The 13,615-nt window shown below is 33.4% G+C and overlaps 2 protein-coding genes across 7 annotated transcripts; both read left to right on the forward strand.

Annotated features, from left to right (window-relative positions):
- Positions 1–4,082: 4,082 nt before the first annotated feature.
- Positions 4,083–9,140, forward strand: LOC120261651 (nudix hydrolase 2-like). Of its 6 annotated transcripts, none has more exons than XM_039269621.1 (9): positions 4,083–4,249; positions 4,948–5,105; positions 5,631–5,696; positions 6,314–6,451; positions 6,968–7,045; positions 7,131–7,181; positions 7,318–7,352; positions 8,448–8,556; positions 8,674–9,140. In XM_039269621.1, exons 1-9 carry the CDS (start codon positions 4,156–4,158, stop codon positions 8,854–8,856), a joined length of 912 nt encoding a protein of 303 aa, XP_039125555.1. In that variant the 5' UTR covers positions 4,083–4,155; the 3' UTR covers positions 8,857–9,140. The 6 variants fall into 6 exon arrangements, with proteins under 6 accessions (XP_039125555.1, XP_039125553.1, XP_039125557.1 ...); XM_039269619.1 differs by having other exon boundaries at positions 4,084–4,245; positions 4,881–5,105; XM_039269623.1 differs by having other exon boundaries at positions 4,100–4,245; positions 4,892–5,105.
- Positions 9,141–9,931: 791 nt separating this feature from the next.
- LOC120262490 (nitrile-specifier protein 5) lies at positions 9,932–12,406 on the forward strand. The gene is made up of 2 exons (XM_039270622.1): positions 9,932–10,016; positions 11,231–12,406. Exons 1-2 carry the CDS (start codon positions 9,996–9,998, stop codon positions 12,173–12,175), a joined length of 966 nt encoding a protein of 321 aa, XP_039126556.1. The 5' UTR covers positions 9,932–9,995; the 3' UTR covers positions 12,176–12,406.
- Positions 12,407–13,615: the final 1,209 nt, after the last annotated feature.

Genomic DNA, 13,615 nt, shown 5'->3' on the forward strand with positions numbered 1-13,615 from the left:
ATGTGTTTTTCATTTACTTATTTATTTAAAATACATCATTTATATCGTTATATTATGTGTGAACAATAATTACTGATGTATCTTGCAGTGGGCAAAAAATTATATTAATTATTGGTTAAAAGTCAAAGGTCTAGAGATCTAATCTTTAGTGTTTCGTTACTTTTAAGAAAAAAACATTTGTCTTTTTGTAAGCCTACTCGTTGAGTTCTGAAACACGTGTTTTATTTATTTACTTATTTTATTTGTTTATAAAATTCAAACACTTTTTTTTTAATCAATAATTTGTGTTTTTGAATTCTAGTGGGTTAATTTTTTTTAGAGCACTAATTTATGGTATTTTAAAGTCCAAATTTCAATTTAAATCAAAATACCTAATTTTAATTTTATTTCACTGAATGATTTTTTTGATGATGATATGATGTTAGAAATTTTCTGTAGATGAAATTACCAATTGAGCAGACAGTGTGTCATGCATATCAACATAGAAAATTTTTGGCATCTATATTATAAAAAAATATGTTAGGATCTCTCGGCTAATTACCCGATAAAAAAAAATTGAAGTTGGGTAACTATTTTGATTCAAATTGAAGTTTGAATCCCATGGTAAAAAATGATCATAATTTGGTATTTTGCCAAAAAATTTATCCGAATTTTAGTGAATGAACCAAGAGTTCCTCTACTTGATTAAATCAATAGATTTTAAAAATTAAGCACCTGGTTCTCCATGGAGTAAACGAACATTTTTGTTAATTTTTTGTCTACCATGGATCATAGACATATAATTGAGTGATAAATAACCATAACTTCACAAATTATTGCAGACCAAATAATGTATAAATTAACGCTTTTTTTATAAAAATAAATTAATGCATTTTCAAAAGGTCATAGCAAGCAATACCAACTGCGCCGCTGTTTTGTTATTATAAATTTTTTAAATATTTTAATTTATTTTGGCTGTGGAATTATTAGAGGTTTTTACTTGCACTCTTCAAAAATAGCCAAATCATTCGTCGTCCATTAACTTTTCAAATGTTATTATATATCATTTTATGTTATTTTCATTTCATTTATCATTGAAAAAACAATATTTGTTAACATTTAATATTTTATGTGTTATATGATATATCCACTGACTTTTCAAATATTAGGTATATAGTTGATTATAATGAAGAAATTATGTATTTTTTTTCTATTAATATCAATTGAATGAAACGAATTTATAAAATTGATTTATATGAACAAAATGAATTAAAAATTGATTTTAAATAGCATTTGGTTATGTGTAACTTTCCATCCATTGAATACAGATAAAAAATAATGTGCACATACAAAATAAAATTTTTTTTTGGCAATTGTGATATTATAATTGATGTAATTTTTAATATAAATAACAAAAAAAAAATTGCATAAAACCAGGTAAACAATATTGGTAATATTATCATTAACGAAACTATAATAATCATTAAAACTAATTTAGTATCATTTAAAATATTCTTATTTTTATTTTTATTTTAAAAAAACATACGAATTAATTTAAACTCTATTTTCACGTGTGGGCAAGCTCGTCCATGTATTATTATTATTATTATTAAAAAGGGAAAATTACTGTTTACCCCTCGATAATTTCAAAACTTCCCAAACAGCCCCTGTGAGTTTTGCATACCTCAGACAACCCTTCCTTTATTGTTTCACTTCCTTTTTACCCCCTGCATTATGAAATTCCATCATTGCCCTTAAACCTTTTTGCATACATTTTTTTCATTCTTTTTTGCATTCCTTTTTGCATGTACTCATTTTTTAAACAAAGAATTCATTTCTTAAACAGAGAGTTCATTTCTTAAACAGAAACCTCATTTCTTAAACAGAAAACTCATTTCTTAAACAGAAACATCATTTTTTTAAACATAAAACTCATTTTTTAAACAAAAACATTAATATTTAAACAGAAAAACAAATATTTACATGATAAATTAATCCTGGATATAAAAACCAATTAATCTTGGCCACTCGTACATATTTAAATAGAAACAACGATATTTAAGCACTTTTTTTAAAGCGTAAAGCGCAATATATTAAGCGAAACATCGATAGTTAAACAAAGACAAACAAGCGTATAAAGCGAGAACTCATTTCTTAAGCAGAGAGCTTATTTTTTTAAACAAAGACCCTCATTTTTTTAAAGCGAAACCTCATTGAGTAGGGGACATTGAGTATCTCATCGTCGTCGATCTCGCGTGAGCGGCTGAGTCGCGAGCTCCGGATCCGGGCGAGCGATCTCGAAGGTGGCGTGCTGCGTGTGGGGTCTTAAAGGAGACATCTTTATTAGGGCGTTGGCGATCCGATTGGCGGCGTTCCTCGGCGGTCGGAGTGGTGAGGTCTTCGGTGGCGACGTCGGATAAGACAGGGTCGAACTTGAGCGGAACCATTCTCGATTGCGAGACCGCAACATGGATAGCAATAAGGTTAGGGTTAGGGATCGTTCGGGGTTTGGATCCAGTGGTGCCTAAGTCGGTGGCGGGAGCGGAGGGAGGAAGCGGTGCCGAGTGAGGGGTTCGATCTCGCCGTCTTCGTCTTCATCTTCATCGTCTTCCCTGTCGTCGACCTCATCTCTTTCATCTTCTTCGTCGTCGACCTCGGGGAAGACCGCGATGCTCCCTCGTCGTCGAGCGAAGGCATCAAAAGGTTGCACTCGTACGTATTTAAATAGAAACAACGGTATTTAAGCACTTTTTTTAAAGCGTAAAGCGCAATATATTAAAGCGAAACATCGATAGTTAAACAAAGACAAAGAAGCGTATAAAGCAGAGAACTCATTTCTTAAGCAGAGAACTCATTTCTTAAAGCAGAGAGCTTATTTTTTTTAAAGCAGAGACCTCATTGAGTAGGGGACATTGAGTATCTCATCGTCGTCGATCTCGTGCGAGCAGCTGAGTCTTGAGCTCCGGATCCGGGCGAGCGATCTCGAAGGTGGCCTCGCTCGTGTGGGGTCTTAAAGGAGAAAATCTTTATCGGCGTTGGCGATCCGGGTTGGGCGACGTTCCTCGGCGGTCGGAGTGGTGAGGTCTTCGGTGGCGGCGTCGGATAAGAGCGAGTCGAACTTGAGCGGAACCATTCTCGACTGCGGAGACCGTAACATGGATAGCAATAGGGTTAGGGTTAGGGATCATTCCGGGGTTTGGATCCATGGTGCCTAAGTTGGTGGCGAGGAGCGAGGGAGGCGGCCGATGAGGGTTCGATCTCGCCGTCTTCGTCTTCGTCTTCATCGTCTTCCCACGTCGTCGACCTTATCTCTTTCATCTTCTTCGTCGTTGACCTCGGGGAAGACCGCATGCTCCCTCGTCGTCGGCGAAGGCATCGAAAGGTTGCACCTTTTTCTCTGAACATGAAATCCCATTTTTCATGCAACGTGACCATGATTGTGAGTCGCATGCTTTTGTCTCATCTGGCCCGATCCAATCGTAATAAAGAGATTTTGGGGTGATAAATACACCACAAAAAAACTCATTTCTTAAACAGAACTCATTTTTTTAAACAAAACCCTCATTTTTTTAAAGCGAAAAACTCATTTCTTAAATAGAGACCTCATTTTTTAAAGCGAAACCTCTTTTCTTAAAGCAGAAAACTCATTTCTTAAGCAGAAAACTCAATTTTTTTAAACAAAAAAACTCATTTTTTTAAATAGAAAACTCATTTTTTTAAAGCAGAAAGCTCGTTTTTAAAGCAGAGCCTCATCGCTCGTATTTTTAAATAGAAAGCTTCGTTTTCAAATAGAAACTCATTGTCCTAGAGGCATTATAGTCAAACCCTGTCACACTTGCCATAACTTCCCATGAGGACGATTTCGTCCAAAAAAATTCAAAATTAACTCTATCAATCACTATTAGATGTTTGGGGGTTTAAAAAAATCATTTGTATTGAAAAGGAAGGGGTTTTTGAGGGTCTAAAACTAGAGGGTGTTTTTTTAGCGATATCGCATAGCTTTCAGGTGTTTTTGGCAATTTCCACTTATTATTATTATATAATCAATATATATATATATATATATGCGGTTTTTGTTTTTGTTTTTGTTTTTGTTTTTAAATCCTTTGTAAGTCCACTCCTACAAAAGCAGGCCTTGGGGCGGTGCTGTTTTCGGCTTCGTTGGTTGTGGGATTTATGCTCAGGTCTCGAGCTCTGGTTCTCTTCTCCAGTTCCGGCAACGCCCTTCTCCGTCCAGTGAATCGGAGCCACCTCCGATCATCACCTGTTGGTACCTCAATTCCGTTTCTCTTCTTTCTTCCGTTGGATTTGGCTTCTTTTGTGATTTTTTTTTTTAAAGTTCTTTTTCTTTTTTTATTTTGATCTAGGGTTTGGATGGATCAAATGATTTCGCATTAAAGTTTATACTTGAAACTCCGGTTTGATTTCTTATTTTTTTTATTTTTCCTTTCTTTTTGTCCATCTTGTTATCAGTCTTTGTGAATTTGAATGCAACTTTTAACTTGTGATTGTTTAATGAATTCTCTGCTAATGATAATCCAGTGTTGAGGTTCATTACGAGTTAGTTTGTGTGTTTATTTAGCTTATTTATTTAGATTTTTCTCAATCTTTTACTTTTCAATTTTAAACTGGAAAGTCAAGTGCTTTAATGAAAACATTTCTTGTGAGTACTATTATATCCGGATTTCGGAAGGTGGAGCCCGCTTTTACTGATCATCATTTACTGTTCTTTAGTCAACATTGAGCATGTTTGTGTTGCGCTCTGACTTGTTTCTGGTTTTTTGTGTTTTGGGAATTGCATTTGTAGGCACTTAATTGGTAGCATAATTTTGTAAGCTGTCATTTATATGTGACTATGGAATGCAAATTAACTTAATTTTTCACTTATTAATCCTGTCTAGTTCCATAAAAGTCATAGGTGTTTGGGAAAAATATCATCAATGTCAAACTCAGCAAATTCATCATCAGTTGTTTTACCAATGTCAAATGATGAAAGAGAAGAAGTTGGGCTTCTTGATGCTGTCGATGATATCCATGGAGGAGTCATTGTTGAACTTAAAGGGCCAATGGATTGTAAAACTTTTGTTTCTTCGTTGAGAGCTTCTTTATCACATTGGAGGCAACAGGTGATTCCCTTGGTCATGAAATGACCACTTCTTTGTTTCAATTGTGTTCACCAAACAAATTCTCCCAAAAATAAAAAATAAAAATAAATTAACACACAAACACAAAGGATAACACCATATGATTCAATTGCTAATAGCATGTTATGTTTTATAATGAAGTTGTCTTTTGATTGTTAATCTAATTAATTTAGTTAAACTATGGCTTGCATATTTGTATTTTTAGGAATTTTGAAATTAGTTTTAATGAGTGCTTGGAATTTTTCTTAACATCTGACATTAAATTGCTCATCCCTTTGTGGTGTTATAACAGAAATATAAATTGCAGATTGAATAAAATATTTCAACATTGATTGATGAATAGCATCTCAGTGGCAAATTACACTCATCTCATTTATATATTTTCACTTTTATGTGATACACTCTGCAATGAAGTTCTTCTTCTTCTTTTTCTGCGCTACCTTTAACTCTTTGATGTTACCAGTTTTGTTTCATCTGCTCTACTTTAACTCTTTGATTCTAATGCAGGGGATAAGAGGTGTTTGGATAAAGTTGCCCATTGAACTTTCCCATCTTGTTCAACCAGCTGTTCAGGCAAATTTTCTCTATTGTCATTCCTAATAGATGAATATAGTTTCTCATGTATTCAGTCTACTAAATTCGGTAAACAGATGGGTTGCTATTAAGTATAATCATACATTCCATTTTCTGATAGTTAAAGTCACACATAATTTTCCTTTTCTTCATATATCTATGTGACTGTTGTTAGACTTAGTTTTCTTTGTGGTTCAGAATATTTATGTACAGAAGAACAACATGGCCTTGTAATGAATATGTTGAATATGAGAAATTTTAGAAAGTGAATGGAAATATAAGAAAAATGAGAGATATATATGTTGTAAACTATGGTCTGGCTGAAATTATTTAAGATGGTCTGACAGTTCATTCCATAGAATGCTTGAGTGAGGTGATTCAAATGTAGCCAAGAGTGTAGTAGTTATTGGGTTCCCCAACTTGAAGAAATCATTGAAGCTTGACCATTGCTATGTCAAATGATTTTCATTTCCAATTGTCAAGCTTGCACTGCCCTTATAAACATGTCCAGATGATGTTCAAACAGGGTATCTATTACTTGAATAAGTTTGCTTTTTATATTCCTTTTTTTCATATTTCATGCAGACTTTGACATGAATGTCTTAAATCTGAAACAGGAAGGGTTTTGCTACCATCATGCAGAACCAACTTATTTGATGCTTGTATATTGGATCCCTGTCAGCGAGAATACTTTACCTATTAATGCCACACACCGGGTTTGTATTGGTGCTTTTGTGATGAATGAGAAGCGAGAGGTATTATCATGCAACATTCTTATGATAAAACTTTGCAATAGTTGGCAATTAAAAAAAAATAAAATGCAACTCAGGTTTCCTCCACCTATAAAATACTCCTATTCTGAAGAGGATTTTGATTGGAAATCACAAAAATAGGTTATAAAATGATAGTCTATTGACTAGTTGATTAATTTTTCTACCAATTCATTTGAAAAGCAATTCTAATTTAACCATTTTTCAGAATCTCGCATTCATGAAAAAAGCTATTTCTTTCTGTTAAACTTCTTCCACGAGCACTTTTATAATGACAAACTTAAATTAAAAAAAAAAAATTTGTTCATCTGTGGCCAGATTTTGCATCATCTCTATTGAGAACTTAGCTTAAATGGTACTCCATATCGTATTCTTTGACGAGCATCATGTCATAGTTTATCAATCTGTTAAGGGTTATTAGATGAGCATATATACTTTTGTTTATGTTTAAATTAAAAATGCTCAGACTTTCAGTCACAGCTGCAAATTTAATTTTGGTAGGTGCTCGTAGTCCAGGAAAAATGTGGAATTCTCCGGGGGTCAGGCATATGGAAGTTTCCTACAGGGGTGCTTGAGCAAGTATTAGTTATAGTGCTTTAAGCTTTTCTCTTCGTTTCTTTCATTATAACAACTGAAAGGCTACTTTGTCTCGCCCTCTGTGCAGGGTGAAGATATCTTTGCTGGAGCTATTAGAGAAGTCAAAGAAGAAACAGGAGTATGCACTTAATTTAACTGGATACCTCAATCGCTGATCTTTACCAGTTACCATGTTTTTCTTTTAGCTCTTTGTCGTGCACTGTGACTGTTTGTGCATAGTTTTTAATACCAATATTGGTTTTGCTATATCACAGATTGAAACTGATTTTCTGGAGGTGCTTGCATTCAGGTATTAAGTTCTTAAATTCATCTTTTCCTTTTTTTTTTCATGTGTTCAATGTTATTTGTCAGCAGAGGTGCCTGTGTTTGTCTTAGGCTCTTAATTCATTTTTTGCTTCCTTTATCACTGTTGGCTATGCATCTCAAACTTATGTCAAAGCAAGCCTCAAAATTATTCAGTCATTGTGACTTGTTCTGGTGAAACGAGCAAATATGAAAGCTGTGAATTCCATAAAGTTTATCGACACACTTCCCATTCCAATTGGTAGCCAACTGTCTCTGAATGGATAGGATTATGAAGCCTATGTTATCTATTTACTTAATAGTTATCACTTATCACAATTGCTATTAATCTGTTCATCAGAAACATTCAGATATTTCATGTCTTTAAAGATGCAATAAATACTAAAATGTTGTGTGTTCTCACTAGTTAGAAAACTTTTTTAATTGAAGTTATGTTCTTAAAGAGAACTGTACTTATTAATCACCATCCCGCATATTATGTTCTTAAAGAAAACTGTGCTTGGAAGCCGATCCGACTCCCCTGAGGGATAGGTCCCCTATCCTCCATCTCCTTCCCGCTGTTTTGTGTTTGACTTTCAGAGGACTAACCGCTTCAAATCCATCACCCGACCCACGTATTATGTTCTTAAAGAGAACTGTAGTTGTCCATCACCCAACGCACATTCTGGATTTTGAAGCTTTTCAGGTGGCTCATGAGTGCGCATCTCGAGTGACTAATCATATATCATAGTATGATGGATTTATCATGCACATCTTTAGGCATTCTATGGTGTAACAAGATTTCTAATGTTTACTACACAGTGCAGCATGATAATTCTTTGTACTTTTTCATGATGTATGCAACATTAGTGATAATAAGATAAGCTGCACTTCACTCTTACGCCTTGTCATTGTTACTTCGGAACTTAGTTCAAGCATTCACTTCCTTTATGTTGCACAAATGTCAAAACAACTCATGTGAAATTGTTATTGCAATGTTGTATTCCTCTTCAATTTCTGACTTCATAATTGTGATAACTAAATAGATCATTTTGTTTTGTAGTACTCTCTTCACATGAGTTTGTTTGACTGCATTTTTCAGGCAAAATCACGGGGCATTTTTCGGGAAGTCAGATTTATTCTTTGTATGCATGCTGCTACCTCTTTCCTCAGAAATTCATAAGCAAGAGTCAGAAATCGAGGCTGCTGCGGTACCAACCAACTCAATTCAGTTTAGAAATTCTTGAGAAATTCAGAGGTTATATAATGTTATTGCGGGATTTATAACTTCAGTTTCTGAAAAAAAAAAACACCATTATCTTATGCAGTGGATGCCGGTCGAAGAATTTGCAGCACAGCCTTTTGTCAAAAAACATGAACTGTTGAAGTACATTCTTGATCTTGGATTGGCTAAAGCGGACAGGAATTACTCTGGATTTACACCCCTGAGTATATCATCCGCATTTTCTGAGGAGCTGAGCTTTTTATATCTAAACTCCAGGGGCCTGTGACTAGTCATCAAAATTTGATGATTGATGCTGCAAAGAACAATTAATGTTTTCCTATTTTTCCTTATTCATGTTTCATCCTTTGTGCTAAATTTATCATTAGCAGCAGCAGCAGCAGCAGCAGCAGCAGCAGCAACTCAGAAACAAACAAACAGACGCTGGTGTATTCTTATTGTTCTTTGAAATTATATATATTTATAATTTCAGATAAGTTTGTGTGAGAGATGTAATTTTCATCTTATTTCAGACTGAGTTTTGTTATTTAATAATAATAATAAAAAAAAAAACTTTACATTGGTTATAATCTGCATGTCAAGGTTACAACTCATTTACATTTGGAAAATATGCCACATTTATTTGAAAATATGCTTAATTATTTACTTCAAATATTCATCTAAAAGAATCTAATTTTTTTTGTCCATTTCTTTTAATTCCTTTAAATCATTGTATACAAAAGTGTTAGATATAAAATTTACATATTTCTCTTCAAATTCATAACAAACAATTTTAAGAGATTTTAAAAAAAAAATTCTTCAGATAAAACCTACACTACATCAGTTATACATCACGTCTGCAACTGCCCCATTAAAGCCTAATGACAAAAATTAAAAAATAATAATAAAGATGATTCGGTAACTATTATTAATTATTATCTTTCACAATCTCCCAATCAATGTCACCACAATAAACATTATTATAATTAAATCAGTGGTAGATGATGACAAACCACAAGCTCATGATATCATATTTTGTGTTTTTATTATCCTTTCTAAAATGACGGATTAACCCTCCCTGTTTACTTAAATTACAGTTCCACTGTTTGGTTTTTTTCAACAGAAAATAACTGTTTATTTTTATTAGTCAAAATATATTTTCAAATTTCTCTCATCAATGGCATGACGATGGCCATTCTCATGCTGCTTATTTTTTAAATATAACAATGAGCCCATCCAATTGATTAATAACCCAATTTCGAAGCTAGGTCTTTTTGGGGAAATATTTTTTTCCCAAATTCAATAAAATAAATAAATAAATAAATATTATTAGAAAAAGGCCATTTTTTCCACCAATTATTATTAATATAAATAAGTATAAAGCTAGAACAACTTTACGGAGCGGAGAAGACGAAGGTCTGAGAGAGAATGGCTGGAAAATGGATTAAGGTTTGCTCTTATCCTCACACTCTTCTTCTTCTTTTCCAAAATTTCAACTTGTTTCTGTTAAGAATCTTTTGTTCCTTTCATCTGGTCTCTGGTCCCATGTTTTTCTTCTTTTTTTTGTTTTTGTAGATTTTTTTGCTTGGAATGTGTTTTTTTATGTTTGATTAGTGAGCTTGGAAAGCATATGAACACTGATCAAAGCTCACTTTTTTCTGGTTGTGAATTTTGGGGTTGAATTTGATCAAATTAAAATTAGTCCATGATGAAAGAGCAAAAGATGTGAAGTGAGTTTATTGGGAACAGAGTTTTTTTTGTGAAATAATCTAGAAATATGAATATTCAAGAATCATTTTTTTTTTTAAAAAAAAAAAATGAAGTTTAGATTGTATTGTGACAATGGAAGATATAGTTTTTATGAGATTAGGATGAATTAAAAATTGCATACACATTGGATATACACATTTATGAGATATACACATTTATTATTATGTTTCTTTGATGAATGAATTTGTAGCCATTTGAATGAGTTTGGTGATTTCATATTGATGATAAATCAACTTTTGCTTCATCCTTTTTCAAGAGGACATCAGTCTTTGTATTTGGTAAGAATGCATTTTGAACTCTAATAATAAACATGAATGATGGTGACCCTGTACTCTTTTTAAGTAATAACTTTTGGCTATTTAGTACACTCTCTCCAAGCTTTATAACAAGATAGTTACCATGAATTCCTACATTGTGAATTTTTTATTGTGGTATGTTGTTTGAATATACTAGACTATCTATCCATATAGATATGTTCTAGTTGTATCACTTAAATGTATGTAGATTTTTCAGAGAAATTAAGTGGCATTAGTCCCTTCTTTATATGGATTGCGATTGCTAGTTAATTTATATGTACTTACTTCTTGAATTCAAACAATTTGCACTAGAGTCAGTGACTTTCCTGTAAAGTTTTTTTTTTTTTTCAAGTTACTTTGTTGTTCTGTGTTAAAAACATCCAAATACACTAACTGTGATTTAACAGACAGCTCTCAGTTAGTGATAAATCTGAACATTTGCTTAAACTTATCAAATTCATCAATTTCTTGCTTTATATTAGATTGTTCAGATGTTGCTTATTTGTTTTACTGAATTACTTTAACATCTCTTGCCCAAAAAGGAGATTAGTGTTAGTTGGAAGCATTCACTTAAAACTAATCTTTGTCGGCATTCAGCTAGAACAAAAAGGAACAGGACCTGGAGCAAGGAGCTCCCATGCCGTTTCACTTGTTGGCCAAAAGGCCTATGTCTTTGGTGGTGAATTCACGCCCCGTGTGCCCGTGGACAATTATATGCATGTGTTCGATCTTGAGCAGCGAACTTGGGCTATTCTAGATGTTACAGGTGATGTTCCTCCTCCCCGTGTCGGTGTCACAATGGCTTCAATTGGGAGTACCATCTTTGTCTTTGGTGGCCGAGATCAAGAACACAAAGAGCTCAATGAGCTCTACTCTTTTGACACTATAACTAACAAGTGGTCATTGCTCTCATCTGGTGATACCGGTCCTCCACACAGGAGCTACCACTCCATAACAGCTGATGATAGTTGTATTTATATCTTCGGTGGTTGTGGCAATGCTGGCCGCCTAAAAGACCTTTGGGCATTCGATACCATTGCTCACAATTGGATCATGTTTCCTTTACCAGGTGAAACTTGTCATCCCCGGGGTGGCCCTGGGTTGGCTGCCTGTGGAGGCAAGATATGGGTTGTGTATGGCTTCTCCGGTGTGGAGCTCGATGATGTACATTACTTTGATCCAGTGACAGAGAATTGGACCCTTGTGGAGACCTCCGGGGACAAGCCATCTCCTCGCAGCGTCTTCTCCACGGCATGCATTGGCAAGTATATATATATTTACGGCGGAGAAGTAGACCCAAGTGACCTTGGCCATCTAGGTGCCGGGAAGTTTGCTCAAGAAGTATATGCACTGGATTCTGATACACATGTTTGGGAGAGACTCAAGGAGGAAGCTGATGCCGGTGAGCACCCGGGGCCACGGGGTTGGTGTGCATTCTCTGCAGGGACTATGGATGGAAAGGACGGCCTGCTTGTATTTGGCGGGAATTCGCCAACCAATGATCGACTTGGTGACATTTTCTTCTTTATTCCTAGTCTCTGAAGACTTAATATAGACTTTGAAATTTCAGGTTTTGCATTTTGAACTCTAGTTTCGGTTGCCATTTGAAGAAGTTTGATGTAATCTATATATATATATATGGATGTATGTGGGTAATAAGCTTTTGAGTTGGTTTAGTATATCGGTTTTTCGGACTAATGACGATGTTCTATGTATCTAATTGTGTATATGAGTGTTGCATTTGAAGGTAATATACTAGATATAATACTAGTAGCTCATTTATGTCTTCAATGTGATGGTTCTTGTTTCTCAAAAATAGCTGTTCTCAATTGAGATTTTTAGTATTTAAATGACGGTCAGAATTCAGAAGCAATGCTTTTATTTCACACTTGTTTCAGATTGTTTTTTCTAATTTTTAATCTCAGTTTTTCTGGGAAAAAAAAACCAGATATTTTATGCAGCTAAAAGAACTTTTAATTACTCTTCATAATCTTAATCTTGGTCAAGCCCTACAGTTACAAATATTAAAAAAAAATTTAATTCAACAACACTAAACAATCCTTATACCTTTACACCAAATAAATCTTGCATCAAAATATTTCATAAGAAACAATTGCATGAGACTTATTACTAGAGATTTGGTTAAAAATTTACAAATGCTATAAGCTCCTTTGAAGGCTACTAGCTTTGTTTAGTTAACAACTTTTTGGGGATAAATCCTCTGTCATACAACAATAGAAGAGAGAAAATATCGTTATAAAAACAAACAATCAATACTGATAAATAATATTTGATACTAATATATAATATGTGAATAGTATTAATGAACTCTTGTCTTCACATGCATTTTGTGAAATATACAATAATTTATTCTGTCCATTTTCATCAAGAATAAGTTTTCCACATTTTAAGGAATAATAAAAAAAATTTAAGCAAGAAATTTTGTTTTTATTTTATTTATATTGTTTTAAGCTTTTAATATTAAATTGTCATCTGCCAAATATGTGCATGAGATTGGATATATATATATGTGTGTATATATATACATTTCACGAGAATCTTATTTGTATTGTGACATCTCAACAACCCTCTCTAGTCTCTATTGAAATAAAATAATTAATTGATCTCAATCTTGTAAATTAAAAATTATGAGAAAAGTGAAGATTTCTCATCAAGATTAAAATCATGGAAGAAGGTAATTTATTCATTTTCACTGTGATAATTAAATACAAATTTAATTCATATTGCATGAAATGAGGAAATTAGAAATTTTCATTGTATAAAAAAATTATAGTAATTGAATTAAAAAAAATTATTGATAGTAATAATCCACCTCTCTTGTTTAAGCCAAAATAGGTGTGAATTTGTACTTCAACTATTTTAATTAATAGCTATTAACTAAAAGATTGGTTCTTGATTAACAAATTAATAGCTATTAACTAAAAAATTGGTTCTTGATTAACAGAAATTTATCACTATATA

The sequence above is a fragment of the Dioscorea cayenensis genome, chromosome 5, assembly GCF_009730915.1.
Source record: "Dioscorea cayenensis subsp. rotundata cultivar TDr96_F1 chromosome 5, TDr96_F1_v2_PseudoChromosome.rev07_lg8_w22 25.fasta, whole genome shotgun sequence".
Classification (NCBI taxonomy): Eukaryota; Viridiplantae; Streptophyta; class Magnoliopsida; order Dioscoreales; family Dioscoreaceae; genus Dioscorea; species Dioscorea cayenensis.

What these genes read in the sequence shown, in the direction of transcription:
- LOC120261651 (XM_039269619.1), top strand. Translation starts at nt 4,156, where the DNA reads ATGCTCAGGTCTCGAGCTCTGGTTCTCTTCTCCAGTTCCGGCAACGCC. An exon ending in GCCACCTCCGATCATCACCT is followed by an intron (nt 4,246 to 4,880) that starts GTTGGTACCTCA and finishes AATCCTGTCTAG; the next exon opens with TTCCATAAAAGTCATAGGTG. An exon ending in CTGGAGGTGCTTGCATTCAG is followed by an intron (nt 7,353 to 8,447) that starts GTATTAAGTTCT and finishes TGCATTTTTCAG; the next exon opens with GCAAAATCACGGGGCATTTT.
- LOC120262490 (XM_039270622.1), top strand. Translation starts at nt 9,996, where the DNA reads ATGGCTGGAAAATGGATTAAG. An exon ending in TGGCTGGAAAATGGATTAAG is followed by an intron (nt 10,017 to 11,230) that starts GTTTGCTCTTAT and finishes GTCGGCATTCAG; the next exon opens with CTAGAACAAAAAGGAACAGG.